This window comes from Psammomys obesus, unplaced genomic scaffold (assembly GCF_907164565.1).
Source record: "Psammomys obesus unplaced genomic scaffold, mPsaObe1.curated_primary_1811, whole genome shotgun sequence".
Lineage (NCBI taxonomy): Eukaryota > Metazoa > Chordata > Mammalia > Rodentia > Muridae > Psammomys > Psammomys obesus.
In genome coordinates, this window is record NW_026594216.1 from 2,029,397 (window position 1) to 2,044,682 (window position 15,286).

A 15,286-nucleotide genomic window follows, 5' to 3' on the forward strand; every position below is an offset into this window, starting at 1 on the left:
TATTTATCTGTGTATGTAAAACTAAGATGAAGCAAAAAAGACCTTGACCATTCTGGAAATCAGTTTCTTAGCATCTAGAAAAACCTTTATTTTCACTTCTTAACAATTCAATAGAACCAAGTTTCTATGGCAAGCCTCTAGATGTCCTGTATGTCTCTTGTGCTTACTGGGAACAATCTAATAATGCACGGTGGGCACTGAGTCACATAGAGAACTGTGTCTGAGCTGGTCAGGTCTCTGCTTTGTACTACGGAGCTCGAGGAAGAATACAATAGTTTCTTGGCAGTAGAAGCAAACTAAGATAACATTTTCCTTACAGTCAGTAGTATATAAGAAACATAAGATTTCCCTGGGCATTGTGGCACATGCCTAATCCCAGCACTTTGGAGGTAGAGACAGGTGGATCCATAAATTCGAGACCAGCCTGGTCTACAGACTGAGTTTTGGGACAGCCAAGGCTACACAGAGAAACGCTGTCTCGGTGGGAGGGAGGATTAAATACAAGTGCTAAGTTAGCTTTGACTAGAGAACTGTGAAGAGGGAAAGGCAGAGGAAGGTTGTTTACCTGAATGAGAGACTGGCTTCACTGTCTCCACTGTCTCCTTCACTTTACCAGAGAGTCCTGTAACAAGTGCTAAGTGAACAGATACAGAGATGAATGTGACGAGCCAGGCCACAGAAGCACCATCAAAAGCCACAACTACAAACAGCAGCATGGACCAGGGAAGGGGCACATGCTAAGTGAATGAATTAGAAAAGACAGTACTTATTTTTGGTTAAAAAGTCTAAAACGCATGTTTAACAATATATATGAGAAAGGTCCACTTATGATTTCAGCACCTTGTAAATAGTAACAACCCATCAGTGAAGAAGATACAGTAGGCTAAGCCAGGCTAAGATCTGGCCACTTCCATAGGAACATTATCCATCATAAAACACCAGCATTTTCTGCAGAAAATACCTAACTTTTGGCTTCTTTAATTATAAGTATCAATCTTTTTTTCCTCCAGGCTCATAGGATATTTTATTCCCACATTCCTACTCTGCCTAAGAAATGTTCTTCAAAATACAAATTAGAGATATGAAAGCTTCGCTGAATAGAAACACTTTAGAATGTATAGGTGAGAAGCCTCTTCAGAGAGCTTTGGTGATTCTTTCCTCAGGTAGTGTCTGAAAATTCAAAACCGCCTCCTTCTGTTTGGAAGAAAGGCACCGGATGGTAAGGTAAGAACAACTTCATGGAAACTGAAAGCAATTAAAGTGGTATGTAAAGGCAAACATGTAGAGAACTTCTATTTTTAATTAACAGAAAGGCTTAAAAAATAGACAGATTCAAATGAAAATACAAAATGCATTCTGAAGTAAAATTAAATTTGGATTATCTATTATTTTAGCTTATCAACACCATTTTATTAAACCGAAAGTATAGAAAAATTATGACAAAAGTATTTCACTAGTTCTCATTCCCAGATGCTTTTATATTACAGAATATAACAAAAGAAAGATAAATTCAGAGTAAGACTTATCAACCCTCTAATGTGAGAATCCAGTCAAGCACTGATTGAAATCAATACTTTTCTTTCTTCCAGGTGGCATTTTCCTAGCTCTACAGAAATGTTTGTTAGATAACAGTTATACTGTCTGCATAAAAATGATTTTCCAAAATGTGTAAGAATTAAAAAGTTTAAAAGCTGCCAGCAAAGGCACTGATCACTGTGGCTTGATTTCTAATGCAGTTCTGACCACCAACCTTCTTTTAAATGAGTAGGAGGTAACATCAAAAGATGAAATGGATCCAATTCAGAAAGACTGGACCTCAAAAGGCACTGTTCAAACTACTGATCTGAAATGCTTAAAATGCATTCTCTGTTTGCCATCCCCCAGTGGTCCACTCAGTGTTTAATGACATTTGTTATGTATTGTACAAAAGGACTGTAGCTCTCAGTACAAGCAAAATATAAATCAGGAGGCTGGATTATGACTCATATCACTTGTACAGAGACTGCACATAAAGCCCTTAGCCCTATATTTCATAATACTATTATATCAAGGAACTAGACTTTCAAAGACACCCATCTACCTAAACCCACTCTCAGACAAAGGCCAAAGAACACGCAGCAGGGGCAAAAAGAAACTGAAGACAAGATTTCCAGAAAGGATTAGTTACAAACAGGAACAATCCTGGACTCTTTACTCACCATTTTAATACTGCTGCCAACCGTAACAGATTAAAATCTGTACACGTGACAAAGTAGAAAAAAAGTCCCAAAATGCAAGTTTTAGAAAAAGAACATACTGACTAAGGATGACTACAGTTAACGCTGCTACAGTAAAAACGATGCAAACAGGGATTTGGCACCACATTTACAAAGGAGAAGCATGCACTGTTCATACACTGTAGATGTCTCCCAACAACAATAACAAAAATGGTCATGAAGCTGGAAAACAAGGGGTACCTTATACACAACTCCCCATGACTAAGACAAACAGGCAAGAATCAAAGTGGCCAATTTAGTAGATTGGTAGTAGCAAGTCACTGGTTCTCAATTTAGCAGTTTGCATTGACAGCTATCCTGGGTGTGTCTGTATCCAAGAAGCAGAGTTTATCATATCACATCAGTATTCACTTAGTAATTTGGTAATCAGCAAAAACAAGGTTAACCTTTAACCATTAGTTTAAAGAAACGAGAGTTAGAATCTTACTGTAGAACTCTCCAAAGTGACTGCTGTTTAGAAACCATCATGGTACCTTAAACATGGCAGTAATGTAAATTTCATTCAAAAAAGCTGTCTTAATGTAGTCCCAATATCTGGGAAGAACTTTAATTATGGAAATATTATACTTGACCATTTCAAGATTTAAAAACAAACAGTTCCTACTAAGAGGAATGTTCTCAAGATGTCTGGTCACATTGTGTGCATAGTTAAGACTGAGTTCTCAGAAGATTCTTTTGCAAACAAGTAAGATTTTCTAGTTAATCTTCTCCATGAGAAAAACCTAGAAATTAACTACTGGTGATCTATTAGGAAGGGGAAAAAAGTCGGCTACATACTTAAGTTCTGGAATGCAGCACCTCAACTTCAATATGCCCTAAACTTTTGAGATTATAAAACCCAAGGGATGCCCTGATGATGCAATCATACTTTACAGTTGTTCCAATTCCAATGTCTGACTTGAACATCTCATGCCAATTAAACATTCCCTAATACAGAAGATTGTGCTAAAGAGTGCTAAGATTCTGCATGTTGCTGCCATTCCTTGGTCCCGTCATGCTTGTAGCTGACTCAAGAGACAGCAGATGATGTCTGGTCTCAACACTCCTCACTGTAGAAACTAAAAAGGAAGAAGATTATTAATTAGAGAGACATTTACAAAGCCAAAACACACCATCATAGCACTGTAACTCAACTCTTTAAAGTTTTACCTTTTAGTAATGCCATCTTCTCAATAAAGCCCACATTCCTTTAAGTTGTTTTTAATGATGACATCTGTAACAGCATCAAAAACAAACTGCACATTTTTGGTGTCTGTGGCACAAGTAAAGTGAGTGTAGATCTCCTTGGTATCTTTTCTTCGGTTCAGATCTTCAAACTGGCACTGAATATAAGCAGCTGCCTCTTCGTATGTGTTGGAACCTGAAACAGATAGCCGACACTGTCAACTAAAGGTGTGACAGTTACCTGCACCCAGCTAAGTGACGCCATCAGCATTTCCTTAAGAAAAGCAACACAACACAACTGAATACAAACAGAATTCTTCCTCTATTTCTGTTATCATTAGGGTTTTTCTATAGTCAAAGATTCTTCATGAAAAAGACACTAAAACTAAAATAAAATCATCACACACAAGAAACGAAGAAAACAAGTTTCACTTCCTCTTCGTTTAGTTTTTCAGCTAAAAAACAATCTAGAAAATATACAAAAGAACTAGATAAGTAGTTGGGCACGTTTCTAGAGAATGCAACTGTTTAAAATATCACAGTCTGGCTCTTGGAGTGATCCTGAAATAAGGATTCCAAAAAGGTAAAGCATTTATTTCAAAATCATTCCAATGTTAAAGAGGCAACCTAACAGATGGGAAACAAGTAGAACCCTAGTTACAGACTTTGACACAAGCTCTCATCCTACCCTGGACTGGCTTCAAACTCATGACATCTTACCTCATCCTCCCAACGGCCGAGATGCAGGCAAAATCATCAGCACTGCTAGTAACACACTTTAAAGGGTGGGTTGTCTCAATAGAGCCGTTGGTTTTCAAGGAGCAGGGGCAAGCAGGGACCTAACTACAGTAAGCCTTATTTCTAATAAATAAAATGTGGAAGGTCATCCACCTTCTACACCATCTTTTGGCCTTGGGAAGCTTTAGAAACTACCTGTTAGTGTCAGGGAAACTAAAAAGACAATGTATAGTTCTTTCCTTAAAGCAAAGGCTATTTTCAGTGAGATCAAGCATGACAAGAAGTATCAACTAAGTGCATAAAGAAGACTGGGATAGGGAGAGGAACTTATGAAAGAAAGACTACTAAAGTACGTAACTACTTTATTTTAGTCAGAGAAAAGAATACTACTAAACACCAAAAATAAAGGAAGACTACTTTGTAGATGCCTAAAGCATATCTGTGTGTGTGTGTGTGTATACGTGTATATGTTTCAAATCAGGGTTTCTCTGTGTAGCTTTCACTGTCCTGGAACTCACGCTACTAAAGTGTGTGCTACCACTGTCCAGCTAAAATAGGTGGTCTCTTAAAATCTGAAGGAAAGCCTCTAAATTAAAAAGAAAAAGTGAACTTTATCCAGTAAGAACACAGACCGACATTTGGTGACCAGGACCGTAGGCTACTAAAGTCTCGGAACAAAGTCAGTGGGAAACAGTCTTGGAAGCTCACAACAAAAAGGCATGATATTAAAGAACCAAAGGCAAGCCTAGGCTACCTATGAGCAGTGTGGGTTAAAGGGGAAGGAGACTCACAGACTAAGTGGTAAAATCCTGTAACAAAATAGAAAAGCAGAGCTAACTGATGGAGCAATATTTACACGCAGGTGGGAAAAGAAAGATGATTCAAGTTAGCATTAAGGAATAAGTAGACTGTGGCATACGTGTAGAGTATTAGTAATAAAAAGAACTAAATATTAGTAGGTACTGCATCTTGGATAAACCTCAAAAGAAAAAAAAAAACTATATTAAGTAAAAGAATGCAAACACGAAACCTTTTCCTACATTCCCAGCATTCATATCACTACCTAATAGATAATGATAATAACCTCTATAGTGCTCTACCTGGTTATTCCAGATACTTCTAAACCAGCATTCCTAAATAGGAATTCAGACCATATCAGAAGCATACAACTGAGAGAAAAGTGCAGGCACCTTTGATGTCCTAATGTTTGCTGTATCCTTTCACTTTATTATACAAAGAATGCATAGGGTCTCAGATAATAAGAGTCCCCTTCCACGGAAATAGCTAACTCTGACCTTTCACAGCTTTCACAGTACAGTCCTGCCATCACTGTTTGTGGTCCTTAATTTCAAATAACTGACTGGCCTATAGCTTTTTTTCTGCTTCAGCCATAACCAGAATCTTTTTCCTAGCTATCTGAATTTGAGGTTAAGCAATACCAGTGGACTCTCATTGTTTTAATGGAGACAGAGGAATGGCGGCAATGCCATCTTTTATTTTATATATTGAACATCAAAGAAAGTTTGTAAGGGGACAGAGAATAGATCTGGAGCTGACGAAAGAGATGAAGATGAAATTACTTCCTTCAGAGAGGAGCCTAGCATTGATTCCGTATTCTGAATTTAACCCTTAGACCCACCCACATCCTTGCCCTTGGCTTCGAAGGTTGCACCCCCCAGCTCTCACCAAAGGGTTTCACTTGCATCCTAAGATAGCCCTTACTATCTTCACTATACTACTGCCAACATACTATTCCTACAGCATGCACCCATGAAACTCTCTACTAGTTCCTCACTGCCTCAGTGTGAGGCACAGGGCCGGCCTCTTCCCTGCTACCACTTCAAATTCTACTACCACCATATGCCACTTTTACGTTTCAGAATAAGTCAGGCCATTTTTAGCCTCCATACGGTCTTACATGCAATCCCCCTTCTCCAAATGCTTCATTGTGCCTAATTGATTTCCATGTCATCCTTTTAATAACTCACACACAAGGTCACTGTCCCTAGAGAAAGAATGCACTGGCCCCATCAAGGCTGAACTACTATCTCTACTTCTGGTAAGACATACTTTACATAATAAAGTCATATGAATTTCTTTCTGGAACTGATGTTTGTTTCTTAAGAAATATTGTTTTTAGTAACTTTTTGGACATATGCCAAAATTTAATTTTTGTATTTCATATTCCTCAAAAATTTAGAGCCCTGATCTCTGAAGTTACATTCTAAACTTAAGGGATCTTACTCAGATGCTTATTTCTGAGCCCACTGTTAGTGTATGCATGAGTCACCAGGCAGCTGATGACCAGCCCCAAAGCGATGACAGCTAAGATACACACTCCAACAGAACGCATGCCCTTTACCTGTGTATTCTGGATAGCAGATTGTTAATGGACTCCTCTTTATTTTCTCCTCAAAAAGGTCTTTCTTATTAAGAAAGAGAATGATTGAAGTATCTGTAAACCATTTGTTGTTACAAATGCTGTCAAACAATTTCATGCTTTCATGCATTCGGTTCTGAAAAACAAACAGGGTTATGATAGGTTAGCAGCAAAAATGAAAATCACATTAATTTATATACCAAGAGGTTTTAAAACAGCAAAGCAAATTCATGGAACTAAGTTAGGTACTCATGTAACTTGAAGCTGAGTCAATCCTGATTTGTGTAATTCTTGGGGTCAGGGGATGAGAAGGAGTGGCTGACAAGATGCAATCCTGCCCACATAATGTGGCTACCAAGAGCAAATGTGGAATGGAGGAACTGATTTGGGAAACTAACCTCACTGACAAGGAAACAGGAGCATTAAGTTTTGGTTCTATGAGTAAAGAAAAGCAACCCATCTTCCTAGGAGTTATGTTCATCTCCTAGCTGTATCAGATGGACTTTTTACCCAAAGCTTCAACATACCATTTCCTCATCCTCGGCCAGAACAAGGTCATAATCACTGAGGGCCACACAAAAGATAATTGCTGTCACTCCCTCAAAACAGTGAATCCATTTTTTTCGTTCTGATCTTTGGCCACCTACATCAAACATTCTGAGTAAAGAAAGAAAAGCACAGATTAAACAATGTCACATTTATATTTCTCTCTAGACTATCATGGTTAGGAACTTCCCCATTATCACACATTCAAACCCCATTTGTAATAGAAAAAACAAGGAGCAAATAAAATGTGTCTAAATAATTGTGGGTGGCTAAAAGTAGAGCCCACAGCTGAGCCTCCTCCCTTTCAGAACATATACTGGATGTGCCAAAAGTCAGCAGAGTTAAAGAGCTAAAAATGGATTAAAGGAAGGAAGGATAAATGAAGAACTGAACAGTACAGCTGAACAGTACTGCAGTCATAACAACAGGCAGTATTTGTTTGGTGTTTACCATGGTGCCAGACACTACTCTAGACCATCTGGCACTTTAAGCACAGTCTCTATATACCTTCCAGAGCCCCACTCTGACTCTCAAACTGGTTTGTTCCTGAATACCCAACTTGAATTCTGAGTCCCAAGTTTACCTGCCTTATGTTAATAAAAAAAATATATATATATGAGGAAAATTATGGAAAAAATAAATTTTATATTTGATTAATATTTTTTTAATCCTGGTGCTAGGTTTAGAGGCAATGATTATAATCTAAGCATTTAGGAGGCTGAGACAGAAAAATATCAAGTTCAAGGCCAGCCTGCACTACACAGCAAGAGCGTCTGTAAAGTAAGCAAATAAACAGAATAAACAGTATTCCCCAATACCAAAGTTTGCTTAAACCTAATCAGCAGCACAAAGCCTTAATTGCTCACTCACTATGTTCTATTCTGGATTTGTCTTAGTCCTCTAAGGACTAAGTTTGTATCAACAGTGTCCATACTTACTTCCTACAATCACAGGAATAGCTGTCCTACTTTGTCTTTTAATCAATACTTGAGTCTGATGGGGTCAGCACTCAAGTATTCACACATTCAAGATCTATATCTGATAGCAATGATAAGGTTTTAAAGGCTAATGTCCGCTACACTGGTTTAGTGAGTGAAATTCTCAGTAAGCTTAGAGCCTAAATTTCCAGAGAGTTTTCTGTCCCTACAGATTAAGAGAAGTAAAGCATACATGATTTTCCAAATTCCGTTTGACACGACTGTTCATCCTATCTCTTCCTGACTCAACTCTTCCTTTTGGAGGTCTTGCAGTTCTTTACAACCTTTGGTATTGCATAATAGCTAAATGATGTAATCACAAACTGGCCTTAATCCAGGGTCACGTTGTAAGTTTTAGAAAGGCTGACATTTAACCACACAAATCTTCCAAAGGGAGGTATATTAGTACACTAATAATCCCAATGTATACCCCATTTTCTATAAAGCCCATAAAACTAACAGAATGCTATGAAGCCCCAAGGCTGCCTTTAGTACATAGTTACACAGTGTTATTCACTAACAGATCAACATTTTATAAACATTACCTCATAACTGAGAGGCAAGTAAGCAATTACACAATGCCTTGCATATGGTAGATGCTCAATAAATGTTTGAATAAATGGATAGTAGTTTTGCCTAGAGAGAAGAGGAAAAGGAAGAGGTGATAGTACTTCATAATAAGTTATCTACATGCCAATAATGAAGAGCATGTGGCACTTAAATCTGACTTGGCTACTGACCCTAGAAGAGAAAGACGGAGTTACCTAGCTAAAGATCAACCCATGAGACCAACCAAAAATGTTTCCCATGCTAACTACTGGTTTTGGTACTTAATTAAAACTGAATTACTAATTTTATAGTACAGGAAGAGACATCTCATTCCTATGGCTTCACAGGGCAATAGTTTTTGCTGATTTTGTTAAGTTCATTAGTGCTTAAGATAAACAGCCAGTTTACCCTAAAAATGATTCACCAGGTTTCAACTGCAGTTTGTGCTAAGATTCCAATACTTCAACTGGTACTAGTATTTAAGTCCTGTGTGAACTTCACAAATCCTTACCTTCAGTGAGGATCTGAGGTGGTGATTCCCTTCATATGCAATAACACTGACTTTTACAAATCACACATAGTTACAACCAAGTAACTTCTTAAAAACTGATCATGCATTGAAAAAGAAGAGGAAACTGCCACCTCAAAGGTCATTAACACAGAAAAAAGACACCAAAACAGTTTTAGCATTTTTTTAAAAAAAAGCAGAGGCGTTTTCTCAGAATTACTAGAGCTATGAGAAGATTCTTTTAGAACACTAGAATGTCCTCTAAAACAGTCACGGTCTACATCATCCTGCCATAAAGCAGCTCTACCCCAGGCCTGCTTTGCACTGTACTACAAGCTTAATTGAGCTTGATGCTATGCATGTACCAATCCAAAAGCCAAGCCAAGTTTTAGCTTCGCCCTATTAAACCAGAAAGAGGAACCAGTAGGAGAGGAGTGAGCTTGCTAAGAAATAGTCCTATTTTCGTGTCAGAAAGGCAGAACAAAGCTAGCAATGAAAGTTTTTTTTTTTCTACCTATTTAGTATTGTGTGATCCTTCTTTTATTTATTTTGATTTTTTTTTTTCTCTGTATAACAGTTCTGACTGTCTTGGAACTCGCTCTGTAGACCAGACTGACCTCAGACTCAAAAAGATCCGCCTGCTTCTGCCTCTGCTTCCTGAGTGCTGGGATTAAAGGTGATATGTTTGGCAACTAACAAAACGTGCTGAAAATAAATGTAAATTAACACAAACTGGCAATTATATGATTAATTCTAAAGGAGGTAAATTGTTATTTAATTTTATATTCAATTTCCTCTAAATGGATATAAATATGGATGCTATTTGAAGAAAAAAATAAATGTTGGGCTCAGATAAATCATTAAACTAATGGCCAATACTAATTTTCTAAAGCAAGGAACACTGCTCACAAAAATCTTAGTCCTAGTCATAGAGGCTCAGGGGACTCATAAGCTGGGTGTGTGGTGTATTTCTGTAACCACAGCATTCGACAGGCTGAGGTGGAGAATGCAAGCTTGAAGACAACCTGGTCTACACAGCAAGAACTAGGTCAGCCAGGTCTACCTTGTCTCACACACAAGAACAAAAAAATACTGGCTATTTGTGCCAGGCACGGCAGGAAAGGCTTGTAACTTACTTGAAGTACAGCTCCTTGAAGGTGAAGTGTGTCTCCACAATGCCTGTAGTCTTCACTCTGGTCCGAAGGACGTCTTGTTGAGTTGGAATGTAGTTGCTCTGGGATATTCTATCCAAATCATTTAGGTAACTAAATAAAATATACATTGGTTTTATTCGGTAAAGTCAACCATAGACAAAACAGGTCAACAGACTGCAAAATTAGAGTCTGTGACCAGCTGAGCACTGGCATGTGTATGTAAGGCCCAAGGCTCAATCCCAAGTGCCAGCAAACAACAGAAAAAGGAGATCATGAAGTTCACTGAAGGGGCAGAAAAATATTAAATCTTCATTATCACAGAATGAGAAATAAATGAATCTAACATAGAGAAAATGAATAGGTTCTACATACAGTAGTAAGAATGGTTTCAAATATAACATAAAGGCAAATTTTAAAAACAGCAATTTTATTCTCGCTAATATGAAATGAGCTATGCACTATACAGTAGAAAAAACAAACCAAACTGGGATTGTGGCACAGACCTATAATCCTGGACTCAAGAGTTCCAGGAAGCCTGGGCTACATAGTAAGACCCTATAAAAATAAAACAAAAAAAGTAAAACAAAAGTTCTCGAATATTTAAATTTATGTCAGCTGCATACATAACTATTTGATAGCTCCTTAAAGAATGACATTTGAATTATGAAAATTAGAAGAACTACATTCAGTGAGAATATGGGTGGACATGCTAGTACATGCCTGTAACTTGAGGATGCACAGGAAGCCACAAGTTTTAGACCAATCAGGAAGACACAAATAAAGTTTCAGGACAGCCTGGGCTTCTAACTAGATCCTGTCTCAAAGAAAGAAGCAACGAGAGTAGGGACAGAGACAAAAAGCTAAATCCTCACTGATCCCAGACAAAAAGCTGAAGAGCAGGTGGCAGTAAGTGTGTCACTCAGCTCTTCTACAAACCAAATACCACCATTAACATAGAGTCAATTAACAGAAAGCTCAGAGGACAACTAGGGAGACAGCTCTATAAACAACATGTAGTTGGGGGAGTCAAAGCTTACTCAATAAATGAGAAGAAACAATTAAAAAAAACTGCCTTTGATGACCACTGAATTGCTTAAACTATCAGTACATGCATGTAAAATCTTACTTTTAAAAAGTAGGCAAGAATCCTTTACTGTTTGCCAAGTTATTTCTGATGAAAGATCTAAGTAAGCTTTATAAATACCATTTAATTTTTTTAACAATCTGTGTCAGAAAGAGGATGGGAAAATATAATATTAGAAAAAAAATACCTTAATGATCAAAAGCCCTTTATCAAGTTCAGAGAGGAATACAGATGACAAATACTCACCAGGTCCACCAAAAACTACATTATAAAGCCGGGTACAATGGCACATGCATGTGATCCCAGCACTCAGGGAGGCAGAGGCACGCAAATCTCTGTAAGTTCGAGGCCAGCCTGGTCTACAAAATGAGTCCAGGACAGCCAAGGTTACACAGAGAAATCCTGTCTCAAAAAACAAAAACAAACAAACAGACAAACAAACAAAAAGTACATTTTAAAAATACAGCGTGAATATAGGTCTTAAAAATAAATGTGTAGGGGATCAAAATTGGATCACATGTAATAGTATATAAAAGTACTAGTTACCAATTCTCCAAATCTTAACACTCAAGAGAACTTTTGACAAGGAAATGATTTGCTCGACTCTATGACAACATCCTTATCTTACAGAAGCTCATCTCGCCACAGTCTGGCACGAGATGTACATGGTGCTGGGTTTTGTGGTACAGGCTTGTAATCCCAGCTATTCAGAAGGCTGAAACACAAGTTCAGGCCTGCCAAAGCTACAGAATGAGTTCAGTGCCAACATGAGTGAAACTGTCTCAAAATAAAAACCAGAAAGAGGGCTGAGGACAGAACTCTGTGGTAAAGCATTTGCCCGACATGCCTAAGACTAGTTCAATCCCTAGCACAACACACACACATTCACAAAGGATTAAATGGTAATGAGTACTACCAGAAAAGTTCATAGAGTAGACAATACAGAGAGTATAAAAAGGACTGTCATAACAGATGTGGTGCTGCGTGTTGTATGTGTGAGTGTGAGTGTGTGTGCGTGTGTGCGCGCACGAGTGTGTGGTGTGTCCGTGTGTATAGAGGGTGGGAAAGGAGATGTCCAGATTTAACGTCCCCCTCTAACGGACTCTCAGTGCCTCATCCTGAACAGAAGGCACCTACCTCTACTAGCGGTCTCACTGTCACTTGCTTGCCATAGAATGTATCATGGAGATAACCTTAAAGTGAGACATCTGTAATAAAGGATCCTACGGACTTCTGGGCATTTCTAGTGCTTCAACATTTTCTTAAGAATAGACACTGAACGTTCTCTACAGTCACCAAATTATTTTCTATATAGTTTCAAAGGAAAAGAAATCACTTACTATGAAGCAGAATCATTGAGCTGATATTCCCTGGACCTGCTGAAGCAGGCTTGCACCCCACCATCTCGCCATAACCGTTTAATCACACCCGCTAGTTCTGAAGTCATGACTCCTTCTTCAGCACTGCCAGCTAAAACAAATAACTGCCGGGCATCGTCCTGAGGGAAACAGTAAAGAGGGACAGGTGAGTTCCTACTTCTTTAAGATAAGGTAAGTCTCAGCTTATACACATGCATGCACTCACACACATATACACACAGAATCACACTTTAGAAGAGCTGTTACGGAGACCTTTGCTGGCAAGGTAGCATGAGAAAACTTGCAATGAAGGCCACACCTCACCCTTCCACTTCTAGTATCAATACAGCTAGCAGAGTAATGATTTCCTTTCCTCTTATTTCTCCATGTCGTACCACTATCCTCAAAAAAGATCTCTTCTGATAGACTCATAAGCCTCTATCCTGATGAGTGTGATTAGTGAGAGGGGTGGAGAATGAGGGACTCTGGTCTGTGAGACAACTATGTGTAATAAATTTTCATTCTGTTAAAGTAAGCCCTTAATGAAGACTGGGAGGATGGCTCAGTGGATAGAGTGCACGCTGTGCAAGCATGAGGACCTGAGTTCAGATCCATGTAAAAGCTGGATGCAATGACACAAGCCTGCAACCTCAGTGCTAAAGGAGCAGAGGCAGAAGGAGCCTGGAGGTCTCTGGCCTACCAGTCTGGCCAAAATGGCATGTTCTAGATTCATAGAGACACTGTCTCCAAACATAAGGTGGAAAATGGTAGAGGGACACCTGAGGTGAACCGCCAGCTTCCACATCTATACGACCACACACAGACATGCCTGGATGTACGTTCTCTAGACCAAAGAGGGTATAGCTCAGTGATAAAGTACTTGCCTACTATTACATAGAAATGAAAAGATCTGCAGTAACTAAGTAGTAAAGTCTAAACATACTGCAGAAACTAAAACATATATCAAGTTTAAGGCAAAGTTGCTTTTCCGTCCCTCTCATTGCAGGCACCAGAACCAGAAGAGGAGATGAAGGCACATAAGAAGCAGAAAGCCTGTAATCCCAGCACTTTGAGAAGAAGAGGCAGGTGGGTCTCTATGAATTTGAGGCCAGTCTGGTCTACAAAATGAGTTCAAGACAGTCAAGGCTTCACAAAGAAACCCTGTGTCCAAAAAATGAAAAAAAACAAGCAAGCAAACAAAAAAGAAGCAGAAGCCTAGTAATGGGAATCAAGCCCTCAGGGAAAATTTTTAGTCTCTAGATTTTCCCAAAGGCATACCAACAATGTTCTAAAACAGGAGAAAGGGGCAGCAGGAGGGGAAACAGCAAAAGAACAATATGATCAGAATGTCATGACTTTCAGGCAGGAATTTTATTAGTTAGCAAGCCTTTAAAAAGGTGATAGGAAACTGGGCATGGTGATGCACATCTGTAATCCCAACACTTTGGAAAACAGAGGCAGGCAGATCTCTGTGAGTTCAAGGCCACCCTGATCTTTAAAGCAAGTTCCAGAACAGCCAAGGCTACACAGAGAAACCCTGTCTCCAAAAAAAAAAAAAAAAAAAAGTGATAGGAGAATTTCGGTGGCGTTATTTTATCCTTTGCTATGTGCAAATTCAAAACAGAACACAGAACAGTCTGTAATTCCAGCACTCAAGGGGGCAGAGGCAGGCAGATCTCTGAGGTTAAGACCAGTCTGGTCTACAGAGTGAGTTCCAGTACACAGTGAAGCCCTATCTCAAAACAACAACAAAACTGAACATTGATTTCAAAGATTTTTTTCTATATAAATCTAATATTTACAACCCTAAAAATTTCAAGTAATTATAAAGATGTTTTCTTTTAAATCACACAATACAAAATAAAAAGTAAAGGAAGAAGAGAAGCCATCGTTTGTATCTTAAGTAGTCATTAAGACAACAAAAACTAGCAAGCAAAAGCACTGAGGAACAGATGTAGTAACACCTGCAACTTATACATTTAGCTAATGACCCACAAAATCACCACACTGCATTCAAATTAACTTTGCAAAACTCTGACATCAAGATCCTATCCGATACACTTTCTAGTAATTCTGTGGATCATCTCTGTAACAGATTTCATGCATGATTTGTATTTCCTCTCTCCCTCTCATTTCTTTCTTCATGTGGTGTGGGAGGAGTGAGTGCTGTAAGTGTATTATGCACACGCATGTATGCGCATTCAGGAGAGCCAGAGAACCATGTCAGATGTCTCCATCACTCTTTGCCTTATTCCCTTGAGACGCAGACTCTCACTGAACCTCAAGCTTGCCATTTAGCGAGACTGACTAGCCAACAAGCTCCCAGGATCTGTCGTCTCTATCCCTAGTACTGGGGCTACAGCTACACAGGACCATGCATGGCTCTTTTTTAATGAGGATAGTTAGGATTTTAATTCAGTCTTCAAGCTTACGCAACAAGTACTCTTAGCCATTAAACATCTCCCAGGCCCTCTTCTCTCTTTCAATGTAATAATAATAATAATAATAATAATAATAATAATAATAATAATAATAATAATAATAATAATAAT

General features: G+C 38.6%; 1 protein-coding gene across 1 annotated transcript in view; it reads right to left on the bottom strand.

Moving 5' to 3' along the window:
* Nucleotides 1–1,280: 1,280 nt before the first annotated feature.
* The window catches only part of Gnai3 (G protein subunit alpha i3), a 40,096-nt gene continuing 26,090 nt past the window's right edge, over nt 1,281–15,286 (bottom strand). Inside the window, exons 4-9 of the mRNA XM_055618096.1 lie at nt 12,717–12,874; nt 10,275–10,403; nt 7,086–7,215; nt 6,541–6,694; nt 3,426–3,636; nt 1,281–3,334 (exon numbers count right to left, since the gene is read on the bottom strand). Coding sequence (XP_055474071.1) covers nt 3,446–3,636; nt 6,541–6,694; nt 7,086–7,215; nt 10,275–10,403; nt 12,717–12,874 — 762 coding nt within the window. The 3' untranslated portion in view covers nt 1,281–3,334; nt 3,426–3,445. The remainder of the gene's footprint in view (nt 3,335–3,425; nt 3,637–6,540; nt 6,695–7,085; nt 7,216–10,274; nt 10,404–12,716; nt 12,875–15,286) is intronic.